Source organism: Carcharodon carcharias, chromosome 17 (assembly GCF_017639515.1).
Source record: "Carcharodon carcharias isolate sCarCar2 chromosome 17, sCarCar2.pri, whole genome shotgun sequence".
NCBI lineage: Eukaryota > Metazoa > Chordata > Chondrichthyes > Lamniformes > Lamnidae > Carcharodon > Carcharodon carcharias.
In genome coordinates this window covers 65549335-65571608 of record NC_054483.1, presented here as the reverse complement: position 1 = coordinate 65571608, position 22274 = coordinate 65549335, and the positions used below count along the sequence as shown (strand labels likewise).

Below are 22274 nucleotides of genomic sequence, written 5' to 3'. Positions count from 1 at the left end.
GTTAAAGACTAAAGGAGATGCTGATGGTGGCATAAAGATAAGATGGCAGATTGTGTTAATAGTAGAACAAAGGTCAGTGCTTTGTGAAAGCACAACATAGAAACAAGTGACAGATGGCCATGTAAGGTTGGGGGGAGTGGGTTGGGGAAAAAATGATAAAAAAAGATTTTTAAGACATTTTAAAATTGGATTGAAAAAAGGGTAAAGATGGAGGAGAGAGTTCATAGTTTGAAGTTGTTGAACTCGATGTTAAGTCCAAAAGGCTAGATTAATCTAGCAATGTGCTTTGTTTTCTGAGATCTATTTTGTCAATGACCCAATGTTTATTTACAAAGATAAAGAGGTGTCAAATGCTTATAGTTTCTGTTATTTAAGTGGCATGGAAGTGTTGTGAATTTGCATGGAGGGTATTAGGGGCTATAGGGAGTGGGTGGAGGGCATGAGTTGGCATGGATGGAGCATGGGGAGTGGATGAGGGATGAGGGCTAGAGGGCCTAGTATTTAACAGAACAACTGGGACAAAGTTCCAGTGAACTGACAAGCCTTTTAAACAGCCCATTTCGCCATTCAGCAGCCCCTGTGGCCACCTCCGATCTACATCTGGGGCCAGTGTGCCTGACTCCATCCCACGCCTACCCATCCCGGAGCGAAAATCACGGCATTCGTGGATTCTTTTTCCCCAAGGTGGGTGCACTGATCGTGGAAATTTCCCAACTTGAGCTGCTCTCCAGCCCTATATTACAGTTTTCTTCTCTTGCACACTCATTTAGCTTTGCACTAAAAATTAATTTCAGCCAGGCAACAAATTTCGCTTTGAATTAAAATGCTGAATTGTCCAGAATATGTATAACATGTTTTGAGAAATCCTGATGTCCTGAAAGGCACTATATAAATGCAAGACAAGACTATTTTTCTTTGTTTATTGTCAGTATTTAGCAGCAATTCAAATGCAGTGGAATGCGTGATCTCTCCCACCCTTCTTTTTTAAGACCTTGTCTGAGAGCCAAAGTAAGTCACTCAACCACAACAGGCAATCATCAGTGATAAGTAATCCTGGAAGTCAAAGTAGTTTCTGATTGGGAGTCAAGCACTCAGTGCTTGAATGATGGTGCCAACCTGTCCTGTCACAACAGCTTAAAACAAACACCCAGACATTAAAAGTTAAAAAATGCAGTGAAATTATACATGTTTGAAAAACATCAGAAAGGATTCAATCAAAATTTATAGTTCTGAAAAGCCAGAGAATAATATTAGATCTAGGCTGATATGGCTGAATAAGAAGGTAAATTTATAGCGTAAAGGGACAGGCAAAAATTGTTTTAACTAATGTAAAGAAGCAGGAAAGGGGGAACAAATATAAGCAGCACCTAAGGATTACTAAAATAGAAATCTGGAAAGAAAATAAGAAATTAGAAAGGAAAATTGCAGTGGTTTATCAAGGGGAATAAGGAGTTTTTCAGTTTATGTTCACAGAAGGCAGAGGATTAGAGAACACTTTGGGCCTCTGAAGGATAAGACTGGCAGATTAGTTGTAGAGGATAAGGGCATGGATGCATTTTTAAATGTGTTCTTCACTTCAGTTCGGTTTTCGCAAGAGAGGATTCCTGATCCCATAAATAAGATGACTGGAAGAGCTGGGACTGTTTAGTGAAGATAGATATTAGTAGAGGAAGTGTTATTAAGGAACTGGAGGCCTGACTGCGTACATCTGGGAATTCTTGAGCAAGCATAGGAAGAAACAGTGGAAGCTTTTGGCAGAAATCTTTTTTAGCTCCTTGAGAGCAGGTATAGTACCAAGGAAGGAGGTGATATGGTTCTGACTGTTGAGATTTACACAATAATATTATTTTTAATGAAAGCTGGCATGGATTTAGGAGGCATCACTAAGTTGAGAGTGGTGGAGAGGCAGTAGATGTAACATTATAATCTAGAAGACCAAAAAGTATTCAAAATAGTACATCAAAAGAAACTAGTTACAAAAGTCATAATTTGGCGATTTCAAAGTAATGTTCAATTTTTGATCAAGCAATAAAAAATAGAAGATGGATGCAGTTATTACAATGGCTGGAGAGAAATAACCCTTTTGATGGAGTGGCATTTAGGCAACTGCTCCACAGAATGAACATTGAAGAAACAATTAAAGCAGAATTATTCGATTTGTTAAAGGGAATAAAGGAAATCATGATTGCCTTCATTTTGTGATCCCATCAACGTCTGTGTTGCTAGTTGAAAAGTATTCAAAAGCATTGAAGTGATTGTGTAGAATTTTGTAGGGTTAAGTTATTTGAATAATGGGCATAAACTCCCATCACATCTTTGTCCTTGCATTGGCAGCTAGCCTAGTTGGGGATTTTGAGAATAAACCCCCTACTCTTCTTCAAAATAGTGTCACAGGATCTTTTACGTCCACCCAAACAGGCAGATGAGGCGAAAACAAAAAATGCTGGAAAAACTCAGTAGGTCTGACAGCATCTGTGGAGAGAAATACAGAGTTAACATTTCAAGTCAGTATGACTCTTCTTCAGACTCGAAATGTTAACTCTGTCTTTCTCTCCACAGATGCTATCAGACCTGAGTTTTTTCAGCGTTTTTTGTTTTTGTTTCAGATTTCCAGCATCTGCAGTATTTTGCCTTTATTTTAGGCAGTTGAAGCCTCAGTTTAACGCCTCAGGGTGGATTTAATGCAGCCCATTGTGGTGAGAAACATGGTGACCAGGCCCACTAAACTTGGGAAAGGCCCTGCTTCAGTCTCCCAGTGGTGGCAAAACCTCAACAAAAACAGAATTACCTGGAAAAACTCAGCAGGTCTGGCAGCATCGGCGGAGAAGAAAAGAGTTGATTTTTCGAGTCCTCATGACCCTTCGACAGAACTTGAGTTCGAGTCCAAGAAGCACTTGAAATATAAGCTGGTTTAAGGTGTGGGGGTGGGGGGGAAGAGAGAGAGAGAAGTGGAGGGGGGTGGTGTGGTTGTAGGCAAAAGCACTTCTCTCTCTCTCTCTCTCTCTCCTCCCCCCCCCTCCTCCCACACACCTTAAACCAGCTTATATTTCAACTCTTTCTTGGACTCGAACTCAAGTTCTGTCGAAGGGTCATGAGGACTCGAAACGTCAACTCTTTTCTTCTCCGCCGATGCTGCCAGACCTGCTGAGTTTTTCCAGGTAATTCTGTTTTTGTTTTGGATTTCCAGCATCCGCAGTTTTTTTGTTTTTATCTCGGTGGCAAAACCTCCCCTGATTTAGTCAGAGGGTAGAGAGGCTGATGTGGGAATCCCAGCCACTGCTGGTGGAATGTCAGTTAGGCTCATTAATGAGCCAATTGACACCCATTATCCCTGAGCCCACTGTAATTTAATGGTAGCTCAGGGGTTAAATGGAGGCTTTCCCGTGCCCTCGGAAGGCGCCCTGTCGGGTTTGCCAATGGCCTCCCCTTGTAGGCAGACACTCTGTGCCCAATTAAGGGACCCAGCATTGGGTATATGGGTGGCCGATGAAGGCCACCACTCTGTCTTTGCCTTCAACTTCCCCTCCCCCCTCTCCCGCAACCGTAGTCCTGCCTTCACTCACCTTTGTTCTGGGGTCCCACAGTGAACCTGGCCTCTGGTGCTGCCAGCAGCCACCGCTCTCGCTGGCTTTGGTTGGAGGTCAGCAGCTTTCCGCAGGTGGAACTTTTGCTGCTGGGGACCCCTATCAGGGAGAAGGCCCATTGGTGGCCACTTAAGTTCCATCAGGCCTCCCCCACAGAACTGGTAGGCAAGGTCCCTGTCCACCTGGGAAAATCCTGGTCCTCATCTGAAAAACGGCATGAAGTGCAGCACTCTTCAGTAAGCATTGGAGCATCAGCCTTGACTTTTGTGCTCAGTCCCCTGGAGTGGGACTTGATCCCAGAACATTGTGATTCAGAGGCGAGAGTGCTACCAGCTGAGCCATGTCTGCCACATAATGCAAAGAAAGGCTGTGGGAAGGCCCAAAAGAGCATTTATGAGAAATTGCTAGGGTGATGCAACATGAGTGAGTACGAGGACTCCAATCCCAGAGGACAACACTGTCCTGTCAGGTGGTTGCGGCCAAGTTCAATAGTCTGTTCTACCTATGATGCTCTACACGGTTGGCAATTCTTCAACTTGAAAAAAATTTTGTGCCCTGTTAAGCCTCCTTTGCATAGGAAAAGTGATAAGGTGTTTCCTTTTGTAAACAAGGGCTAAGCACTATCTGCTGAGAGCAGACTGACTTATGAAGGCACCTTTTCTTTGGCCAGGAGTTGCACTTCCAATAGTTTTGTGGCACAGAGGTGCCAAAGGTTTATCTTCTCTTTCACATTCTGTGATCCAGTAACTGCAGGGCCGGGGAAAAGAAGAGGTACATTCACCATACCTGAGGTATAGTTACACTTGCCCTTCTTCTCCTCTTAAAAACTACCCTCCCACCTCCAAATATTGAAGCACATTGATATCCCAAAATTAATCCCTGATCTGCTCACTCTGATTGCAGCAAATTAAATAGCTGCTGGACTATTGCAAGACTATTGTTTAAAAAATGAATTTAGAAATAGATGTTTTAAACTGCAAAAGTTTACTGACTGAAACAACAATGAATGAAAATGAATAAACAATATTTTTAAAAATTTGACTTTTCAGTCAACAATAAACAGTGATACTTGCCCATAAGAAAACAATTCTTACAGAACAGGTCATTCGCACACTGTTATGCACATTTCAAGCTTGCATTTATGTACCATCTTCCAAATCCTCAGGATGTCCCAAAGTATTTTACGGCCAATTAATCACTTTTGAAGTGTAGTCCCTGTTGTTTTGTGGGCAAATGCATCAACCAGTTTGTGCACAGCAAGGTCTTATATACAACAATGAGGCAAATGACCAGTATATTTTGATAGTGGTAAATTAGGAATGAATGTTGGCCAGGACTGAAAAAGTGGCATGATATCTTACATATTTAAAGTATATTTTGAAATGTAGCACCTCTGACCATGTCGAACTATTTCAGTCTGCACTTATGTAGCAGTCTAGTGTCACGACTCGCTGGATATAGTGCACTGTAATATCAAGCCCCACTGTTCCCCAAGTTGCGACAAATGTGAAAATGTTTGATCAAACCACCAGATTGCCCAAATTCTACCTAACTGTTTACTTTAGGTTAACAAAATACGAGCACCAGGTTTGTAAACTTAATAAGTAAATAACTATTTATTGAACAAACTGTCACTAACCAGTGGCAAAAGAAAGAAATATGAACTGCTAATTTCTAACACTATAAATTAAACTCTACCCCCTTCTTAAATCCTCATACACACACATACAAGATGAATGAGGCACAAAAACATGGATTTTAAGGATGGAATAAAACAGTTCAAAAGCACCAGTTCCGGAGTACAGGATTCAATGGGTTGATTTTGATTGATGTCTTCCAAATTCCTTTTCAGTTCTTGTTGATGACAGGAGATAGTCTTCTACCACTTTCAGTATTTAGTTCACTGGTTGAGCACTTGCCTTTCAATGTCTCTAACAGTGATTTTGCCCTTTGCCTCTTGACAAGGGTTTTCAGAGAGAGAGAGCAGCTTTTGGAGATATGAGAAGAAAAAATAATATTATTGTGGAATTACTGGAATCTTCCACACACAGGAGAAAGAGGTTTTAGGTATTGTTCCTTTCAGGCTAGGGGCTATCCTGCTCTGCTGTCCTGATCACCTGGTCAGGACCCAAATAAAATGCTGTTGTCAGGCAGCTCCCTTGGTCCAGGACTCCTTTCAAGCACATCCTGTCTTGCATGGCATACACTGTTCCAGGACTCGAGCATTGTATATATCTTTCATCCTGTTCCAATAGACATGTCTTTATACCTGCAGCCATTGTAATTTTAATCCCCAGTCCAACTGAAATAAAAAGATATTTTCCTTGCATGCCTCCACCCTTAAAAGAGATGAAACACCATTTCAAAAATATGTATCATCACAAGGTATGTGACACATGGACAACAAACACCAGACTTACTTTCATTCACCCTTCCTCCCATTTGTACAATCTTCAGCATTTCTTACCCATTTAACTTATTTTAGTATTTTACACCTGGGACAATGCATCCGCGATCACATATTTGCTGACAATGTGAACAATCTTTACATCGGATGGTTGAAACAATAGACTCCATCTAAACAGTCTGGCATTTTGAGTTTTAAACATTTCAATGAATGCCAGAGGCTTATGGACAGTGTAGATTAATGTTTCTTTGTTATCATATTGGACATAAACTTCGGAGTGTTGATGCGTCAACAATGCTAGAGTTTCTTTTTCTATTGTAGAGTACTTCCTCTGGTATTGATTTAGTTTCTTGGAAAAATACCCCACTGGCTTCTCTGTCCCTAACTGATCATCTTGTAATAGAACTGCACCCACCCCCAAGTCGCTAGCATCAATTGCCATTTTAAAAGGTTGGTAAAGCCAGGGGCAGCCAACACTGGTTCATTTATTAAGATTGCCTTCAGCTTTTCGAAGGTTGCTTGGCATTCTGCTGACCATCACCACTTCTGCCTGTTTTCTTAACAAATTGGTGAGAGGTACAGCTATTGTGTTGAAGTTAGGCACAAACTTCCTATAAAACCTAGACATTCCCAAAAACCTCATGATTTCTCATTTAGTTTTAGGAATGGGAAATTCTGTTAGGGCGTTAGAACTTTGCTGTTCTTGGCAACACTTGCCCTTGTCCCACAATGTGATCTAGGTAAGCTACCCTTGCTTTTGCAAATTCGGCTTTGGCCAGATTTATGACAAACCCAGCCAACTGCAATTGCTTTAACAGGTCCTCTAATTGCTTTACACGTTCTTCCTATGTGTTACTATATATTACAACATCATCTAAATAAACCACACAGTTATGTACTTCAGCTACAACTTGATTCATAAGTCTCTGAAATGTAGCTGCGGCATTTTTAAACCTAAACGGCTTGACTAGACATTGATACAACCCACTTGGTATAACAAAGATGGATATTTCTTTAGCCCTTGATGTTCATGCCAGTACCACTTCATTAGATAAATTTTAGAAAGAAATGAGGCACTGCCAACCCTATCGATGCAATCTTCTAACTGAGGAATTGAGTACGAATTTGTCCTTGTTACGACATTCACTTTCTTGCAGCCTATACAAAATCTAGTGGATCCATGCGGCTTAGGATGCCGGTGAACTCCAGCCACTTTGGCTAGGCTCAATCAATTGATTGTCCAGCATATATTGGGTCTCTATTTCTAACTCTGCTTGTTTTTCTGGGCTCAACCGATAATGATGTTGTTTTATCAGTACTGAGTCTCCTACGTCTACATCATGTTTAGCTAATGTGGTACATCCAGGTGTATCTCTACAAATTCCCTTATACTTCCTTTGTAACCTAATTAGATCTTTCCTTGGTCCTTCCTGTAAATATGAGAACACAGTGTCTAACTGTCCCAGTATTGTCATATTGGCTAGTCGAATTGTAGGAGGTTTGCTTTGGGTATTGTCTGCTTCTCTTTCCACCTTGCCCTTACTGTCTCTGTCACCCACCACTACTCCTACCTCCTGGCACACTTACTCTGTCTTAACATCTTCTCTGCAAATAAATTGCTTCACCATGTTTATGTGACATAACCACCTCTTCTTCCTACGCACAGGAGTATCTATCAGATAAGTCACTTTGCTAACTCTCCTAACTATCTTGTAGGGGCCGCTGAATTTTGTTTTCAGGCATTCACCCTGCAAAGGTAATAATACCAATACTTCATCTCCTGCTTGGAACATTCTAGTTGTAGCATGTTTGTCTGCCCATTCTTTCATTTTGGTTTGGCAAATTTTTAAGTGTTCTCATGCTACTTTACATGCTCCTGTGAGTCTTTCTAGAAACATGGACACATAATCCAACATGGAGGATTTGTCTTTCTGCTTTAGGAACTTTTCTTTAATCACTTTTAATGGAACTCTTATTTCCTGACCATAGATTAATTCAAATAGACTAAATCCAGTAGATTCATTTGAAGAATCTCTGGTAGCAAATAGTAAGAAACCTAATCCTTTGTCCCAATCCTTTGGGTATTCATGGCATAGGTCTCAATCATGGTTTTGAGAGTCTGATGGTATCCCTCTAAAGCTTCCTGTGTCTGTGGGCGATAAGCGGTAGACTTTAGTTATTTGATACAGAAATTGCTGATTATGTCCTGGAAAATTTTAAACATACAATCTGACCAAGGTTCTAATTTTATTTCAATTAGTAGGCCATAACGAGTGGAAAATCTGAGTTAACATTTCCACTACCACCTTAGCTGTAATTATCCTTAAAGGAATAGCTTCTGGAAATTGGGTTGTCATATCCATGATTGTGAGGAGAAACTGATGTCCTGTTTTCATTTTGGGTAATGATCCTACACAATCTACTAATACCCAACTGAATGGTTCTTCAAAAACTGGTATGTGTATTAAAGGTGCTGGTTTGATTACATGTTGAGGTTTACCTACTACCCGACATGTATGACATGTTTTACAAAATTGCACCACGTCCTTGAAGTCGTGGTCAGATAAAATACCTGTTTATCGATGCTTGGGTTTTCAGTATTCCTACATGTCCTGCCATAGGGATTTCATGTGTTACTTGCAATATCTCCTTATGATATTTGGGCGGTAGCACTATCTGATGAACAACTGTGCATTCCTCATCCGCAATCTGTGAGGGCATCTCTACTCCCTCTTCAGGACTCCATTTTTAATGTAATAGCACCCTGAACTCCCTCCGCCTCAGCTTCAGTGTGAGCTGACTATGCTAAGTTGTTTAATTCTGAATCTGCTTTCTGAACCTCAATTAATGAAGACCTGCCAAACACTCCCTTTAAATTAACCTCATCTTTAAAGAAATTTTCGGCTCCTCTGACATCTGCTTGTGGTACTACTTTGACCTCTGGCGATGGACTTTGTTTAGCCATTGCTCTGGTAACCACATGTGATGGAAAAATACCAGGAACTTGTTCCTTTAACTGCTACGTCTCTTTAGCCTCTCTCGGACTTTCTGTAATTATGGGCGAAGTCAGAACCTTCACTCCTGCCAAATCATTCCCCGGAAGTAAATGCCACGTGTAATTTCTTAACCACTCCTACAACCACCGATCCAGACAACAAATCACACTCCACTTGCACTCTGTACAATGGAACCGGGATATATTATCCACTTATCCCGTTTACTAATACCTTGGCTTTCATTGAACTCTCTGAAGGGAAAACCAGGTCCTTCTCCAGCAAAAGGGTTTGAGTAGCTCCTGTGTCCCTTTTTATATAGTTATGGGTTTAGCTGCATCATTTGGTGAAAAAGGGGTTATCTCCCCTTTAGACAAAAACCCTTTATATCTCTCATCTACCTTATTCACTTTGCTTTCAATCATAGCAGTGTTAACTCCAGATCCTTATTTGTAGTTAAAGCGACAATTTGATCCGTAGCATTTTCTTTTTGAGTTCCCTTTTTTGGACTCTTACGAACTCCAATAAGTCCATGGGCTTCCCTTGCAACTTCCAACGTTCTGAGCAAATGTGTCCCACTTTATTACAAAGGAAATGCTTAGGCCTTCAAGTTTCACAGTACCTTCCCTCCTGATCTAGGGAGGAAATCTCAAGGTATTCCCAGCTATCCATTCTTTTTACCCTGGCTACTTGCCTTCCTTTCACTCTCCCACTTTCTATCCTTTTCAAATTCATGGGGGTGATGGAAAAAAGGGTTAGTTTTATGGATCAGCTCATAATCGTCAGCCATTACTGCTGCCTGTCTAGCAGTTGCAACCCTTTGGTCTTCAACATGGGTTCTTATTACAGAAGGTAGGGAGTTTTTAAATTCTTCCAAGAGCATGGTCTCTCTGAGAACTTCATAGGTAGTTTTAACTCCTATGCTCGTATCCACCTGTCAAAACCAGTTTGCTTAATCCTTTCAAATTCAATGTAAGTTTGCCCAGGCTGTTTTGAAACTTTTGTCTGCATGCTTCAGGGACCTACTCATATGCACTTAAAATGGCCTTTTTCACCACATCATAATCCCTAGAAACCTCCTCTGACAGTGAAGCATACATTGCCTCTGCTCTACCTGTCAATTTGCTTTGCATGGGCAATGTCCAGTTTTCCTTTGGCTAGTTGATCTGTTCAGCTATCTTCTCAAATGAAATAAAGAATGCTTCAACATCCCTTTTCTCAAACTTTGGAAGAGCTTGTACAAATTTAAACATCTCCCCACTGAGTTCTGATCTGGAAATAAGTCCTGCCTCACCTACTGGCGTCTCTTTTTTAACTGCCAGCATTCTAAGCTGGATTTCTCGTCTTTCTTTTTTTCTCTTTCTGTTCTTTCCTGTTCAAGTTTATGTTTCTCCATTTCTAACCTCACCATTTCTAATTCCCTTTGGAATGCCCTTTCTCTTTCCTTTTCTTTTTCTTTCTCTGCCCTTTCTGCCTGTTCCCTTTGGAATACCGGTTCTCTTTCCTTTTCTTTTTCTTCTGCCTCTGGTTCCAATTTTTTTTATCTGCAATTGAATTTGAACCATTCCAATGAACCACCCTTGGAAAACTCGGTCTCTCGGGTATTCTTTCCAATTTCAAATGCTGTGCCGTCTCTTCGATTATCTCTGCCTCCCTAGCTTTGGCAGGCAATCCTACTCTTAATTTACTTGCCAATTCGATTTAACCTGGCTTTTGGGACCCCTTTAAAATCATCAGGAACATTTCTTCAACTTGCAGGAAAGCTTTAGCAGTTTCCAGTGCCATCTTATTTTTGACAGTACAAACCTGGTGTTTCCTTTTAGCTTTTATTACTTACTAAATCTACACCCAAATTGTCATTGTCTTTTGTTCCAAAATATCTCAGTTGAGCTTCCAAACTTTGTCACAACTCACTGAGGGATAGTTTGCTGTAATATCAAGCCCTGCTGTTCCCTGAGCTGCAACAAATGTGAAGAAGTTTGGTCAAACCACCAGATTGCTCAAATTCTACCTAATTGTTTATTTAGGTTAACAGAATAAGAGCACCAGGTTTGTAAACTTAATAAGTAAATAACTGTTTATTGAACAAACTGTCATTAAGCAGTGGCAAAAGAAAGAAAAATGAACTGCTAATTTCTAACACTATAACTTAAACGCTACCCCCTTCTTAAATCCCTATACACACACATACAAGACACATGAGACACACAAAAACATGGAATATAAGGTTGGACTAAACAGTTCGAAGAATTCTGGACTACAGGATTCGATGGGTTGATTTTGATTGATGTCTTCCAAATTCCTTTCAGTTCTTGTTGATGACAGGAGGTGGTCTTCCAGCACTTTCAGTATTTAGTTCACTGGTTGAGCACTTGCCTTTCAATGTCTCTAACAGTGAGTTTGCCCTTTGCCTCTTGACAGGGGTTTTCAGAGAGAGAACAGGTTATAGAGATATGAGCAGAAAAAAAAACAGCTAGTTATTATTGTGGAATTACTGGAATCTTCCACACACACAGGAGAAAGAGGTTTTAGGTATTGTTCCTTTCAGGCTAGGAGCTATTCTGCTCTGCTCTCACACAAAACCTGGTCATTTGGTCAGGAACCAATTAAATTGCGGTTGCCAGGCAGCTCCCTTGGTTTTGGACTCCTTTCCAGCACTATCCTGTCTTTCATTGCACACTCTGTTCCAGGACTGCAACATTGTGTATATCTCTCATCCTGTTCCAGTAGACAGGTCTTTCAACCTGCAGCCATTGTAATTTTAATCCCCAGTCCAAAAGAAAATAAAAGTTATGTTCTTCATAACAGTACAACCGAATAAAAAGATATGTTCCTTACACTAGTTTGATAAGCTCCAGCCCTGGAGTGGGTCTGATTCAACAATCACCTTAGGCCCTTAGGCATGAGTACTACCACTGAATCAATCTTAAACTGCAAATAATGCTACATCTAGAATTGGGTCTAATTACATACTTTTTGACTGGGTTCTCAAGAAAATGTATTTGTATTTTCTGAGCAATATATGTAGTTTTACATTCATAGTTCATCAAGCTTTGCATATGGTACATTAATATGGATATTTGTAGCTTTAATGAGGCTTGTATTGGTCAACAGCACAGCCTCCAAAATTTTTTTTTCACTGCAACACATGACACAATAGGTTTGTACCTGATTTCACATCACATGCTTTCTTCTGTGCCACTACCACTATATGTTCTTACACCTTTGGGTTAATGCGTATTATCAGAATTATTTAAGGGTGTTCTATTATGAACTGGTCTTTGGTCAATGGATCCTCTTGATGATCCTCTACAATTGCCCCAAAAATTCAAATGATCGTTCATACAAAAAAAGACGTGATCTAAAATTAGACACGAAATCTAGTTTCATTTCTCAGAATGCGTTTGATGTGGTAGTTGCACACCAGCTGCACACTCAGTGAATTTTTTAAATATTCATTCATGGGATGTGGCCGTCGCTGGTTAGACCAGCATTTATTGTCTATCCCTAACTGACCTTGTTCAGAGGGTATTTAAGAGTCAACCACATTGTTGTGGGTCTGGAGTCACATGTAGGCCAGACCAGATAAGAACGACAGATTTCCCTTGCTAAAGGACATTAGTGAATCAGTTGGGCTTTACTGAGGATGTGGCGAGTCATTCAAATCTCCGTTGACTTCAGCGGGACCAGAAGATCCCGCCCGTTAATTCTGTTCTCCCCACAGATGCTGCTTGACCTGCTGAGTTTTTCCAGCATTTTTGTTCTTATTTCAGATTTCCAGCATCCACAGTATTTTGCTTTTGTAGCAGAGAGCTTTGATATAATTTGCCAGAGCCAAGATTTTGGAACCCCCAAGAAAGCACAGTTGGAATTTATCAGATAAAACTATAACTTACCAGTGCAGAGCATTGGTGTGTTTTCCACTTTTTACCATGCTAGAACCAGTCCACCCATTGAGACATTAGTTTGCAGAATACCTGAAGCTAAGTTGGAAGATTTCTGATCCCAATGACAAGTCCATCCCTCCAAGCTTGTCATTGTGACAATGCCTTGGATTACTTCAGACTTGTCCAGTTCTGAGCTTCCATCTTCAGCTGCTGTCCTTGAAGATACATATAGTGAAGTTGAGGAACCAGATGAATCACAAAGAGCATGTGAGAAAGAACAAGTGAAAATGGCGGAGGAGGATCCAGCAGGAACATTATGCCGCCAACAACCTCCTCTACTTTCAGAAATGTAGCAATTTGATTGATGAAACTAGCGAAAGGAATTGAAAGTGCTTGAAGTAAAGGGAGATGAAAGTATTGAATGATGCATAACCAGGCATCTGGGACATGCTGGACATCACATTGGATGCTAATGCAAGTGCAAGATGCAAGAGGGAGCTAAGGTAGAAAATTTGAGATTTCTGTGGCCTTTGTTTCTATATTAAATTTGGTGGCAACAATCTCTAATGCAATCTCTAGTATAAGTGCCTTACAAAGCATAAGAGCTTGCATAATAATTTATCTAATTTATTTTTGTTTCAGTTGCATAATTGCAATTTCCTCACAACTGAGTGACAGGTTCTTTGTCCATGATGGCATTCAAGACAAAATCACGGAAGCTTAAATCATTGGATTCTAATGTTATACTCGGGGCAATATCACCAGGTAAGGAAAATTAAGAAAATCACATTTGCAAGCTTCAAAATGCAGATATCAATCAGTATCAGTTAAGTTTGTGGCATGCTGAACTCAATATCTGCGCTTATGAGAAGGAAAAATGGCATAATCAGCCTCAGGTTCTGTATTGAGACATGAAAGGAACAGTGTTCCTTGATTTCAAAAAATCTAATTAAAAAAAGTATTGTATATTTAGAAACTAATTTAGGAATTGAGTAGCACTCTATCAGGGATACCAATTTGCACGTGAATAGGGCACGCATACTAGAGCTGTGTACTCCTGCCCACCTGAAACCTGATTTTTCTTATCAGGCAACACATGGTACAGTGCCAGATACAATAAGCTCACTATTCAGTCTTCCGGTCCAGCTGACCTGCAGACAGGATAGAGGGAGGTAAGCTTGACTGCAACAAGGAATTGATTATCTTGTTGCAATAATTAAAGATATTTTCATAGTTGCTTCAGGGAAATATAAATCTACATTAATTTTGCAATGGAATGATAATATATGCAGCACCTTTTATAGAATTTTGTAGCCAATGTATAACTTTTATACCATTTTTGTCACAAAATGCAGTTTTTAATGTATATTGCTAGTTAGCCAAGGCCATATATTTAAAAAATAAGCTGTTTTCAACAGGTGAGTGACCAATCTGATGGGCCAGTGAATAAATTCACTACCAAAGTGTGAATGCAGTGTTCTCACACACTGAACGTTTCTTGTATTAACATTTCTGAAGTGTCTTGCACAACTTAGGGTATATATAGAGGAATAAATCAGTTTCTATTATGTTGACAGAGCTGTTGTTTTATCTCTGATGTGTGCTGATCCTGCTGTTTAGTGGTATTGATCTATCCGAACCTCCTTTGAAAAAGGATTTTCTGGTTCACTTTTACCTTCTTGCACATAAAACAATACTGGGGGAGAAATGTGTATGGATAGAGAAGAGGAAGCTCATTGCAAGTCATGTTTTTGGTTACTGTTGTCTTGCATAGCCCCAAAGTGATAGAAAAGGGAAGTCAAAAGCCAACACACCAAAAGCTAGGTGCCCTTTAAGTCAGCAGTTCTTGATTGGTGACATTTATGGCATCAGCCATTATCAACCTCCTTGCTGCAGTGAAAATCAGTTTGCAGCACCAGTTGTATATTTCCATACACTGTAATTCCAGTTAGTTCAAAGTGCTCTCACTCGTGCTATGGAATTGGCCAGTGTTGAATAATGTAGCCTATAATATAAGTTTGACACCACCTCATTACTTTTGGAGTGGAGAATGAGGATTTATGTGGGGTAAAATAATGCAGTGCAACACTAAAAGCTTAGTACAGTCACTTGAAATTCCTCTCTGCTATCTTAATGGAGATGTTACCTGCTAAATCAACAGTTTCTAGGTTTATTTGCATCTGAATGTGAGGATGTGTGCCCCAGACAAGTTTTACCTCTTAAGTTCCCTTAATCAGCCAGTTTGGCCAATCTGTGATCCTGTTTGGATTATATATTGGATAACTGAGTCTAGATGGAGATTTCACTTCGCTCCATTACTAAGTTACTACTTACCATATTGATAGGGTCCCCCTTGTCCTCACTTATCACCCCACCAGCCTCCGCGTTCAAAGGATCTCCCTCCGCCATTTCCGCGAACTCCAGCATGATGCCACCACCAAACATATCTTTCCTTCACCACCACCCACCCCCCCACCGCCTCCCCCCCGGCCCGGCGGTTTTCCACAGGGATTGTTCTCTTTGGGACACCCTTGTCCACTCCTCCATCACCCCCTACACCTCAACCCCCTCCCACAGCATCTTCCCATGCAACCGCAGAAGGTGCAACACCTGCCCCTTTACTTCCCCCCTCCTCACCGTCCAAGGCAAGGGCCCAAACACTGCTTTCAAGTGAAGCAGCACTTCACTTGCACTTCCTTCAATTTAGATTACTGCATTCACCGCTCCCAATGCAGTCTCCTCTACATTGGAGAGACCAAACGCAGGCTGGGTGACCACTTTGCGGAACACTGGTCTGTCCGCAAGCATGACCCAGACCTCCTTGTCGCTTGCCATTTCAACACACCATCCTGCTCTCATGCCCACATGTCCATTGGTCTGCGGCAATGTTCCAGTGAAGCTCAACGCACACTGGAGGAACAGCACCTCATCTTCCGACTAGGCGCTTTACAGTCTTCCGGACTTAATATTGAGTTCAACAATTTCAGATCATGAACTCTCTCCTCCATCCCCACTGCCTTTCCGATCCCCCTTTTTCCAATAATTTATAATTTAAAAAATATATATTTTTCTTTTCCCACCTATTTTAAAATTTATTTCGATCCATTGTTTTATCTCCACCATTTAGCCCATTTTGATCCCTTCCTCCCACCCCACCCCCACTAGGGCCATCTGCCACTAGCCTGTCCTGCTTGCTACCCTTAATATCGCCATTAGAACATCCTTTAGATAATGTCACCACTGTCAACACCCCTTTGTCCTTTTGTCTATGACACCTTTGGCAATCTCTTCTTTGCCTCCAACTATCACTGGCGCCCTATCCACCTGTCCCACCCCCCTCTACCAGCTTATATTTCACCTAATTTTGCTATTTCCTTAGTTCTGATAAAGGGTCATATGGACTCGAAACGTTAACTGTATTCTTCTCCACAGATGCTGTCAGACCTGCTGAGTTTTTCCAGGCATTTTTGTTTTTGTTGAATAAATGCACCTTGTCTGAATTTTGTGGACATTGCTGTTTCGTTCATTATTTTTTCGATGTTTGAACAGCTAATCAGTATCTTGTGCGCCTGATTGAGGACAAAAAGAAACTGTCCTTCAAAAAGCCAACAGAGGAAAGAATGAACTTGGTGTTTCAAGTATTAGAAGACCTTTTACCACACATGGGTGTATTTTCCAGAGTACTGAAACTCATCAGGGATGAACTTTATGGTAAGAAGAAGAAAGCTTTCAATATCTCCTTTCTACAACCATGTAATATTATTCAGTGCAAGCTGCCAATCAATATTGAATTATTTTCCACTTTAATAATAGTAACACAATGGGGATTATTTTGGTGAAGTGAGACAGGCTGTTAGATGCCATGCTATTAAGTCACACCTGTTTGAAAGTTTGGTTTTTGCACCCAATTTTGGTTCTAACTGGTGATTACCATAATTTGTATTTTCCTGAAGACACCTGCTGATTTAGCACTCGTGTTGATTAGAAACTATTTTCATGGAGCAGTATATGTGGATTTTATATACCCAATTCCTTTTGAAGATGTGGAGTGTGGTAGCTGATGCAGAGCAGCAGGTTTCATGGGACTGAATGAGGGTACACAGATTTTCAGATGTGGCATCTAGGTCCTGGTGGAGGAGGTCCAGAGCAGGATTGGTGTCCTCTACCCACAGGGGGAACGAGTTTACCTTGCTCTTCTGTCCTTCCTGTCCCTCTCTCCTGTACCAGTTGGTGGTGCTCTGCTCGGCCTCAAGTCCTCTTCCCATTATTCCTGGAAACTAAGGGAGCGCCTGGCAAGATGCTGATGACTGAACCCTTCCTTTCTCTTCTTGACTCCTAGTAAGTAGAGTAGCACAACACCTACTCTTTTTAGATGAAGCCTTCAGTGAGTTTCCGGAATAATGTTGATAAATGTTGGTGAAATCTTGGTAAAGTGTCCCAGAAAGTCTCTTGGTGTGTTTCAAAAATCCTTTTCCAACCTCATTTAGCAAGTGAAGGGCAAAAGGTGTTATACCTTTAAATAACCTTGAAACCCTCTGCAAAACTTGTTTACTTCTAATCAGCTGATTGGTGTTAGGAGGTAGCGTCAATTCACCAAAATGCCATGCAGCTTCCTTAATGAATACTAACTGTCAATTTAAATACCAATCAGCCCCTTAAAGATCGTCTTGGTGGCTGTTCCCAGTGCAAGTTTTAACTCCAAGATGGTATCTAGTGCAAAATGCAGGCTAAACTGGCATTTCAGCTTAACACCAATCTTGTCCCTTTTCGAGGCTCTTTAGTGACAAAGGCATCAACTAGTATTTATATAGCTTAGGTATTTGTGGAAAATCACCCCCAATATATTTTACACTATTTCTTTGTGTTTGTAGTCTTGATGTTAATGTACTGTTTGTAATGTATTCACTGATAAATGTTGGGTTAGATTTATTCAGTAAATTAGTCAGCAGCTTTTCAAAAATATGCTATCTTCATGTCTTGCCTTGTAGATGGAGTATACAGTTCCCAAATTACTGGGAGTTCAGCACCAGAATCTGGAATAGCTGATGCAATCGCCCGAGCACCTTACTTCAGCTTACTTCATCAATTACAGGAGAAACGGTTAGTGATAATAGAATTATGAACCTTTGTTGTCCATATTACACGTAGCATGACCTGGAGAATTATTTCATTAACAAAGATGATAACCCTTTAGCTGCTACTCTCAAGGATTATTTTTGGTCACAATTGTAGTATAATGGGTTAATAGAATAGATATGCTAATGAGTGATGTAGACAATGAAGTATCAGTGACATCAGCATGAAGTGCAAAAGTATTATAGCTGCTGCTAGAAAAGTAAGACTTTGTTGGCGATAAAATGTCAGTCAGTTTTAGCACAGAAGAAAATGTTCTTTCGTTACTCTAGTATTGCTAGGAATGTACTTGGTTTTATAGATTGTGAAATGTGCTTAAAAATAGTGTATGTACATGTTTATGGTATATTTTGAACAGGTGGTTTGAGTGAAATGGTTAAACTAGGCTCTATTGGTGATATCAACATAGTGTTTTCAATATATCATATAGGTAGCAAATTCAAAATTTATATAGAAATATAGACTTTGTAGATGAACATATCCTTGAAGCATCTTGCATTCTGTAATAGATGCTCACATTGGCTAGAACAGTGTAGTATTAAATTCAGATATATCATTTGGACATTAATTATGTGACATGTCAATTCAGCTGATTAAATCTCAAATTTAGCTTTCTCAGTTAAGTTGGTCTCCTAACTCTCTGAATTACAGGTCGAACACTGGATAGCCACATGTTTTTTTCTGATTATACCAATTAATGGCCATGTTCTGTTTCCCAGACATTACTTTGTCAGTGATTGTGGCGCTGCAGAGGAATATTTCATTCCACTCACCTTAGCTGAATTGTACTGTAGATTGAATTTGTGAAAAGACTGTAGTTAATTTACTATACTAGTCAGATTTCTGCTTTTAGCTATCCAGTACTTGGACTCACTCATCAAAGCGTTATAATTTTGTCTATGATTAAGTTTAAAATGGTTCGTTATAATTTTGTGAACTTAGATGTTAACACATGGATGATTTGATTATATTTTGCAGCACATTTTTTGTTGATGTATCAATTGACCTTGTTGCCATTTCCAAGTAAGAATGGGGCCATTGTTGCATAGCATGTATATACATTTAATGAAGCTAGGGCCTTGTTTCTGGGAATGTTATGGGAAATACCTTGAAGGGATGTTAGTGAACGGAAAACAAAGGGTGATAAATGTTGATACTGTTTAACAAAAAATGAATTGTTTCAAGGGAGTATCACTTGTGAGGCTTATTAGTGAACTGTTCTGTCTCGAGGGAGTGTTTCAAGACACTGACTAATTAATTGGATTGCGTCAGGGAGTGCCCACCCTTTTTAATGCATTATATATAACAACTTGCATTTATATAGCTCCTTTAGTGTAGGAGAACCTCCTAAGGGGAGTTTAATCAGATAAAAATTGACACTGAGCCAAAGAAGGAGAGGTGACTAAAAGTTTGATCAAGCTAGTAAGTTTTAATGAGGTTCTTAAAGGAGGAGAGAGAGTTGGAGAATGGAAATGTTTAGCGAGAGAACTTCAGAGTTTATACACCAACTGTATAAGATGAACCCCAACCAAAATTCAAGCCCAAAGAAAAGCCTGCATATAAGGTAAGAAAAAAAACTCCTATCTGCCACAGTGTGTATATTGGCTGGTGTCCACTAATGCATTTACTCTTTCTTCTTATTCCATCAGTGTACTGCTGCTATAAGCTGTCTTTCTGCTTGGCTGTTCTAGTGCTGATATTTAAATAATTCTTTCTCCCCGCCTTAATCTTAGCATCAGCTGCTGATATTAATCCATCGGCCCCTGTGTCTGTCCTGCTGAATGGGGCAAGTTTGCTAATTTGAATACCCTGGGATGGTTGTCTGAGCCACTGGGGTGCACCTTGCATGCCTGCCTTTTTTTCTGCCTGCCAAAGGAGGCTGGAAATCTTGAAAGACTGTCTTGCGGGTGACAGGTGTATTCTGGGGCTCACCAAAATGAAAACAAAATTGCCCCTTCACTCCTTTTTGGCCAGGGAAACGACTGCAGATTTTCAGTTTGTCTTCTTTGCAAGTAATATAAAGGGCTGCATTTTAGAGCTCCCTGCTGGCGTATTTTGTGGGCGCTCGTAAAATAAAGTAGGTGGCCAGCTCGCCACTTTCCCACCCACCCCAAAATGCCCCCCATTTTACAGGGGGCGGGTAAGGTGTCAGACACCCGCCTGCCTTTAGACCCATTGAGGCCCTTAAGTAGCCGATTAACTGCCACTAACCAAATTAAGGCTGCCCCCATGTAGGGGGCAGGGCAGCCAGATTTTTGGTTAGTGAGGTGCCGACTGACTTTTAGATTGGGGGTGTGGTTAATCTATCCCCTCATAAAATTCACCACAAGCTGTGGCCTCAATCTGCATTTGCAGCAATTTTTTGGCCTTCAGAGGGAGGTAGAGGCAAGGTGAACATCCGACAGCTTTGACTCCATGGGCTGCTGTCAGGCAGGAATTGGGGTACCTCCTTTAGGGGGGTTCATTGTGCCCATTGAGGACACCTTCAGATTATACCCCTCTATCCCTCCCCTTCGGGCTCTCGAACTCGACGCCCCCAGTTCTCCCCTTACCTGGGGGTTTCCTTCTGGGCCTGCCCAAAATCCCCAAGCTAAACTCAAGTCCAGGAGACATCCTCTCTTCTCCTTTGGGAGTGCTTGTAGTCCCAGCAGTGGCCACTACTCTTCTGGCGCTGCTGGAACTACAGAGCTGCCAGCCTATTTGATTGGCCAGCAGCTCTCTAGGGCGGGACTTCCTCCCTGATTTGGTAAGAGTGGAGCTTCTGCCCTTATTAAAGCTGCCCCCTAAGTAATATTGCTGAGGGGCAGCTGGGTTTCTGGTTGGCAAGGTGCTGACTGACTTTTGGGGGGGGGGGGAGCGGGGAAGCTAACCCATCCTCCCATAAAGTGCGTAGGCTTAGAAGTCTCTCCAATTAATATTATCCTTTTCCCCTTCAACCTGCAAGGTAGGACAGATTTTGTTTACCCGCATCTTGATAACTTAACAGGTGCTTAGCTCTTGTAGGATAGTTGCCCTACAAGTTTTTCTGCATCTCTGAGGTGCTGTTAGTGTTCTGTGGGCCAGGTCTTTCAGAAACTGGTAAAACTTGCCAAATTTGGGCAGGTACACTCGATTATCAGTTGAAACTGGAATGTTTTTGAGCTTGTGACCCTTTGAGTTGGGGTGTCCAAACCTTCAGCAGGTTGGCCCAAGGCCTAAATGAATTTTAAAGGTTTATTTGTGAGGTAAAGGATCAACGATTGTGTTAACTAAAGTTAATCTCCAATTCATACTTCTGACAGCAAGTTTTTAAAATTCTGACAGGTATTGGATTCTTTATATTGAGGCATATTATAATTACCATGTTATTTGAAAGGTCTAAACTTCTAAATGCCTCAATTATATTTTCACATTCGTATTTCTACTCATATTCTCAATGAACATGATTTAAGTTTCAGCCGTCAACTACCCACAATGTGAAATTGTTCATGTCTAAAGAGTGGAGCAAGACATACAGTTCAGGGAAATAATTCATGATTTTGTTCTTTTTTAATATTGTTTCTTAACGAATGGCTATTAACACTTTAAAAAGTGACCTGTTATGCAATCACACTGCACCAATGATGGAAAAGGTGGGTTTTGAATGGAGTGGCAGGGGAAATATTCAAGCAATATGCCCTGTGCTGGATAACCTATCCAGTCTGTATTCTTCTAGTCATGCATGATATGACTGGTCCAGTTCGGTTTCTGTTTGATTGAGACCCTCAGGATGACGTTGGTTGGAAGTCAGCAATGGTAATACAGTTAGAGGTCAATGGGAGATGGCTGGACTTTCACTTGTTTGTGGTGGTCATTAGCTGGTATTTGTATGATGTGAATCTTTTCTCCCATCTTTCAGCCGAAGTCTGGACATTATTCAGGCGCTGTAGGACCCTGCAAAGGGCTGCTTCATTATCAAAGGATATAGGAATGGAATTAACATTGTTGAACCATCAATAAACAGGCCCACTCCTGATCCTATAATGGAGGTAAGGTTATTGATGAACGAGCTAAGCTGGATTGGCCAAGGAAGCTAAGAATCAAGGAATCATAAAGTATAAAAGGAGATCATCTGGCCTTTCCTGTCTGGGTTGGCTCTTTGAAAATGCTATCTATTTAGTCGCACTCCCTGGCTCTTTCCCATAGTCTTGCAGTCTTTTTTTCTCCTTCAAATATTTATCCAGTTGTCTTTTGGAAGTTACCATTGAATCTGCTTACATCACGCTTACAAGCTATGCATTTATGATCAAAA

At 40.8% G+C, this 22274-nt stretch overlaps 1 protein-coding gene across 1 annotated transcript in view; it reads left to right on the top strand.

Moving 5' to 3' along the window:
• Positions 1–22274, top strand: part of LOC121289648 — a 498843-nt gene that overhangs the window by 178159 nt on the left and 298410 nt on the right. The window contains exons 3-5 of the mRNA XM_041209274.1: positions 13514–13636; positions 16421–16582; positions 17860–17971. Coding sequence (XP_041065208.1) covers positions 13561–13636; positions 16421–16582; positions 17860–17971 — 350 coding nt within the window. The 5' untranslated portion in view covers positions 13514–13560. The remainder of the gene's footprint in view (positions 1–13513; positions 13637–16420; positions 16583–17859; positions 17972–22274) is intronic.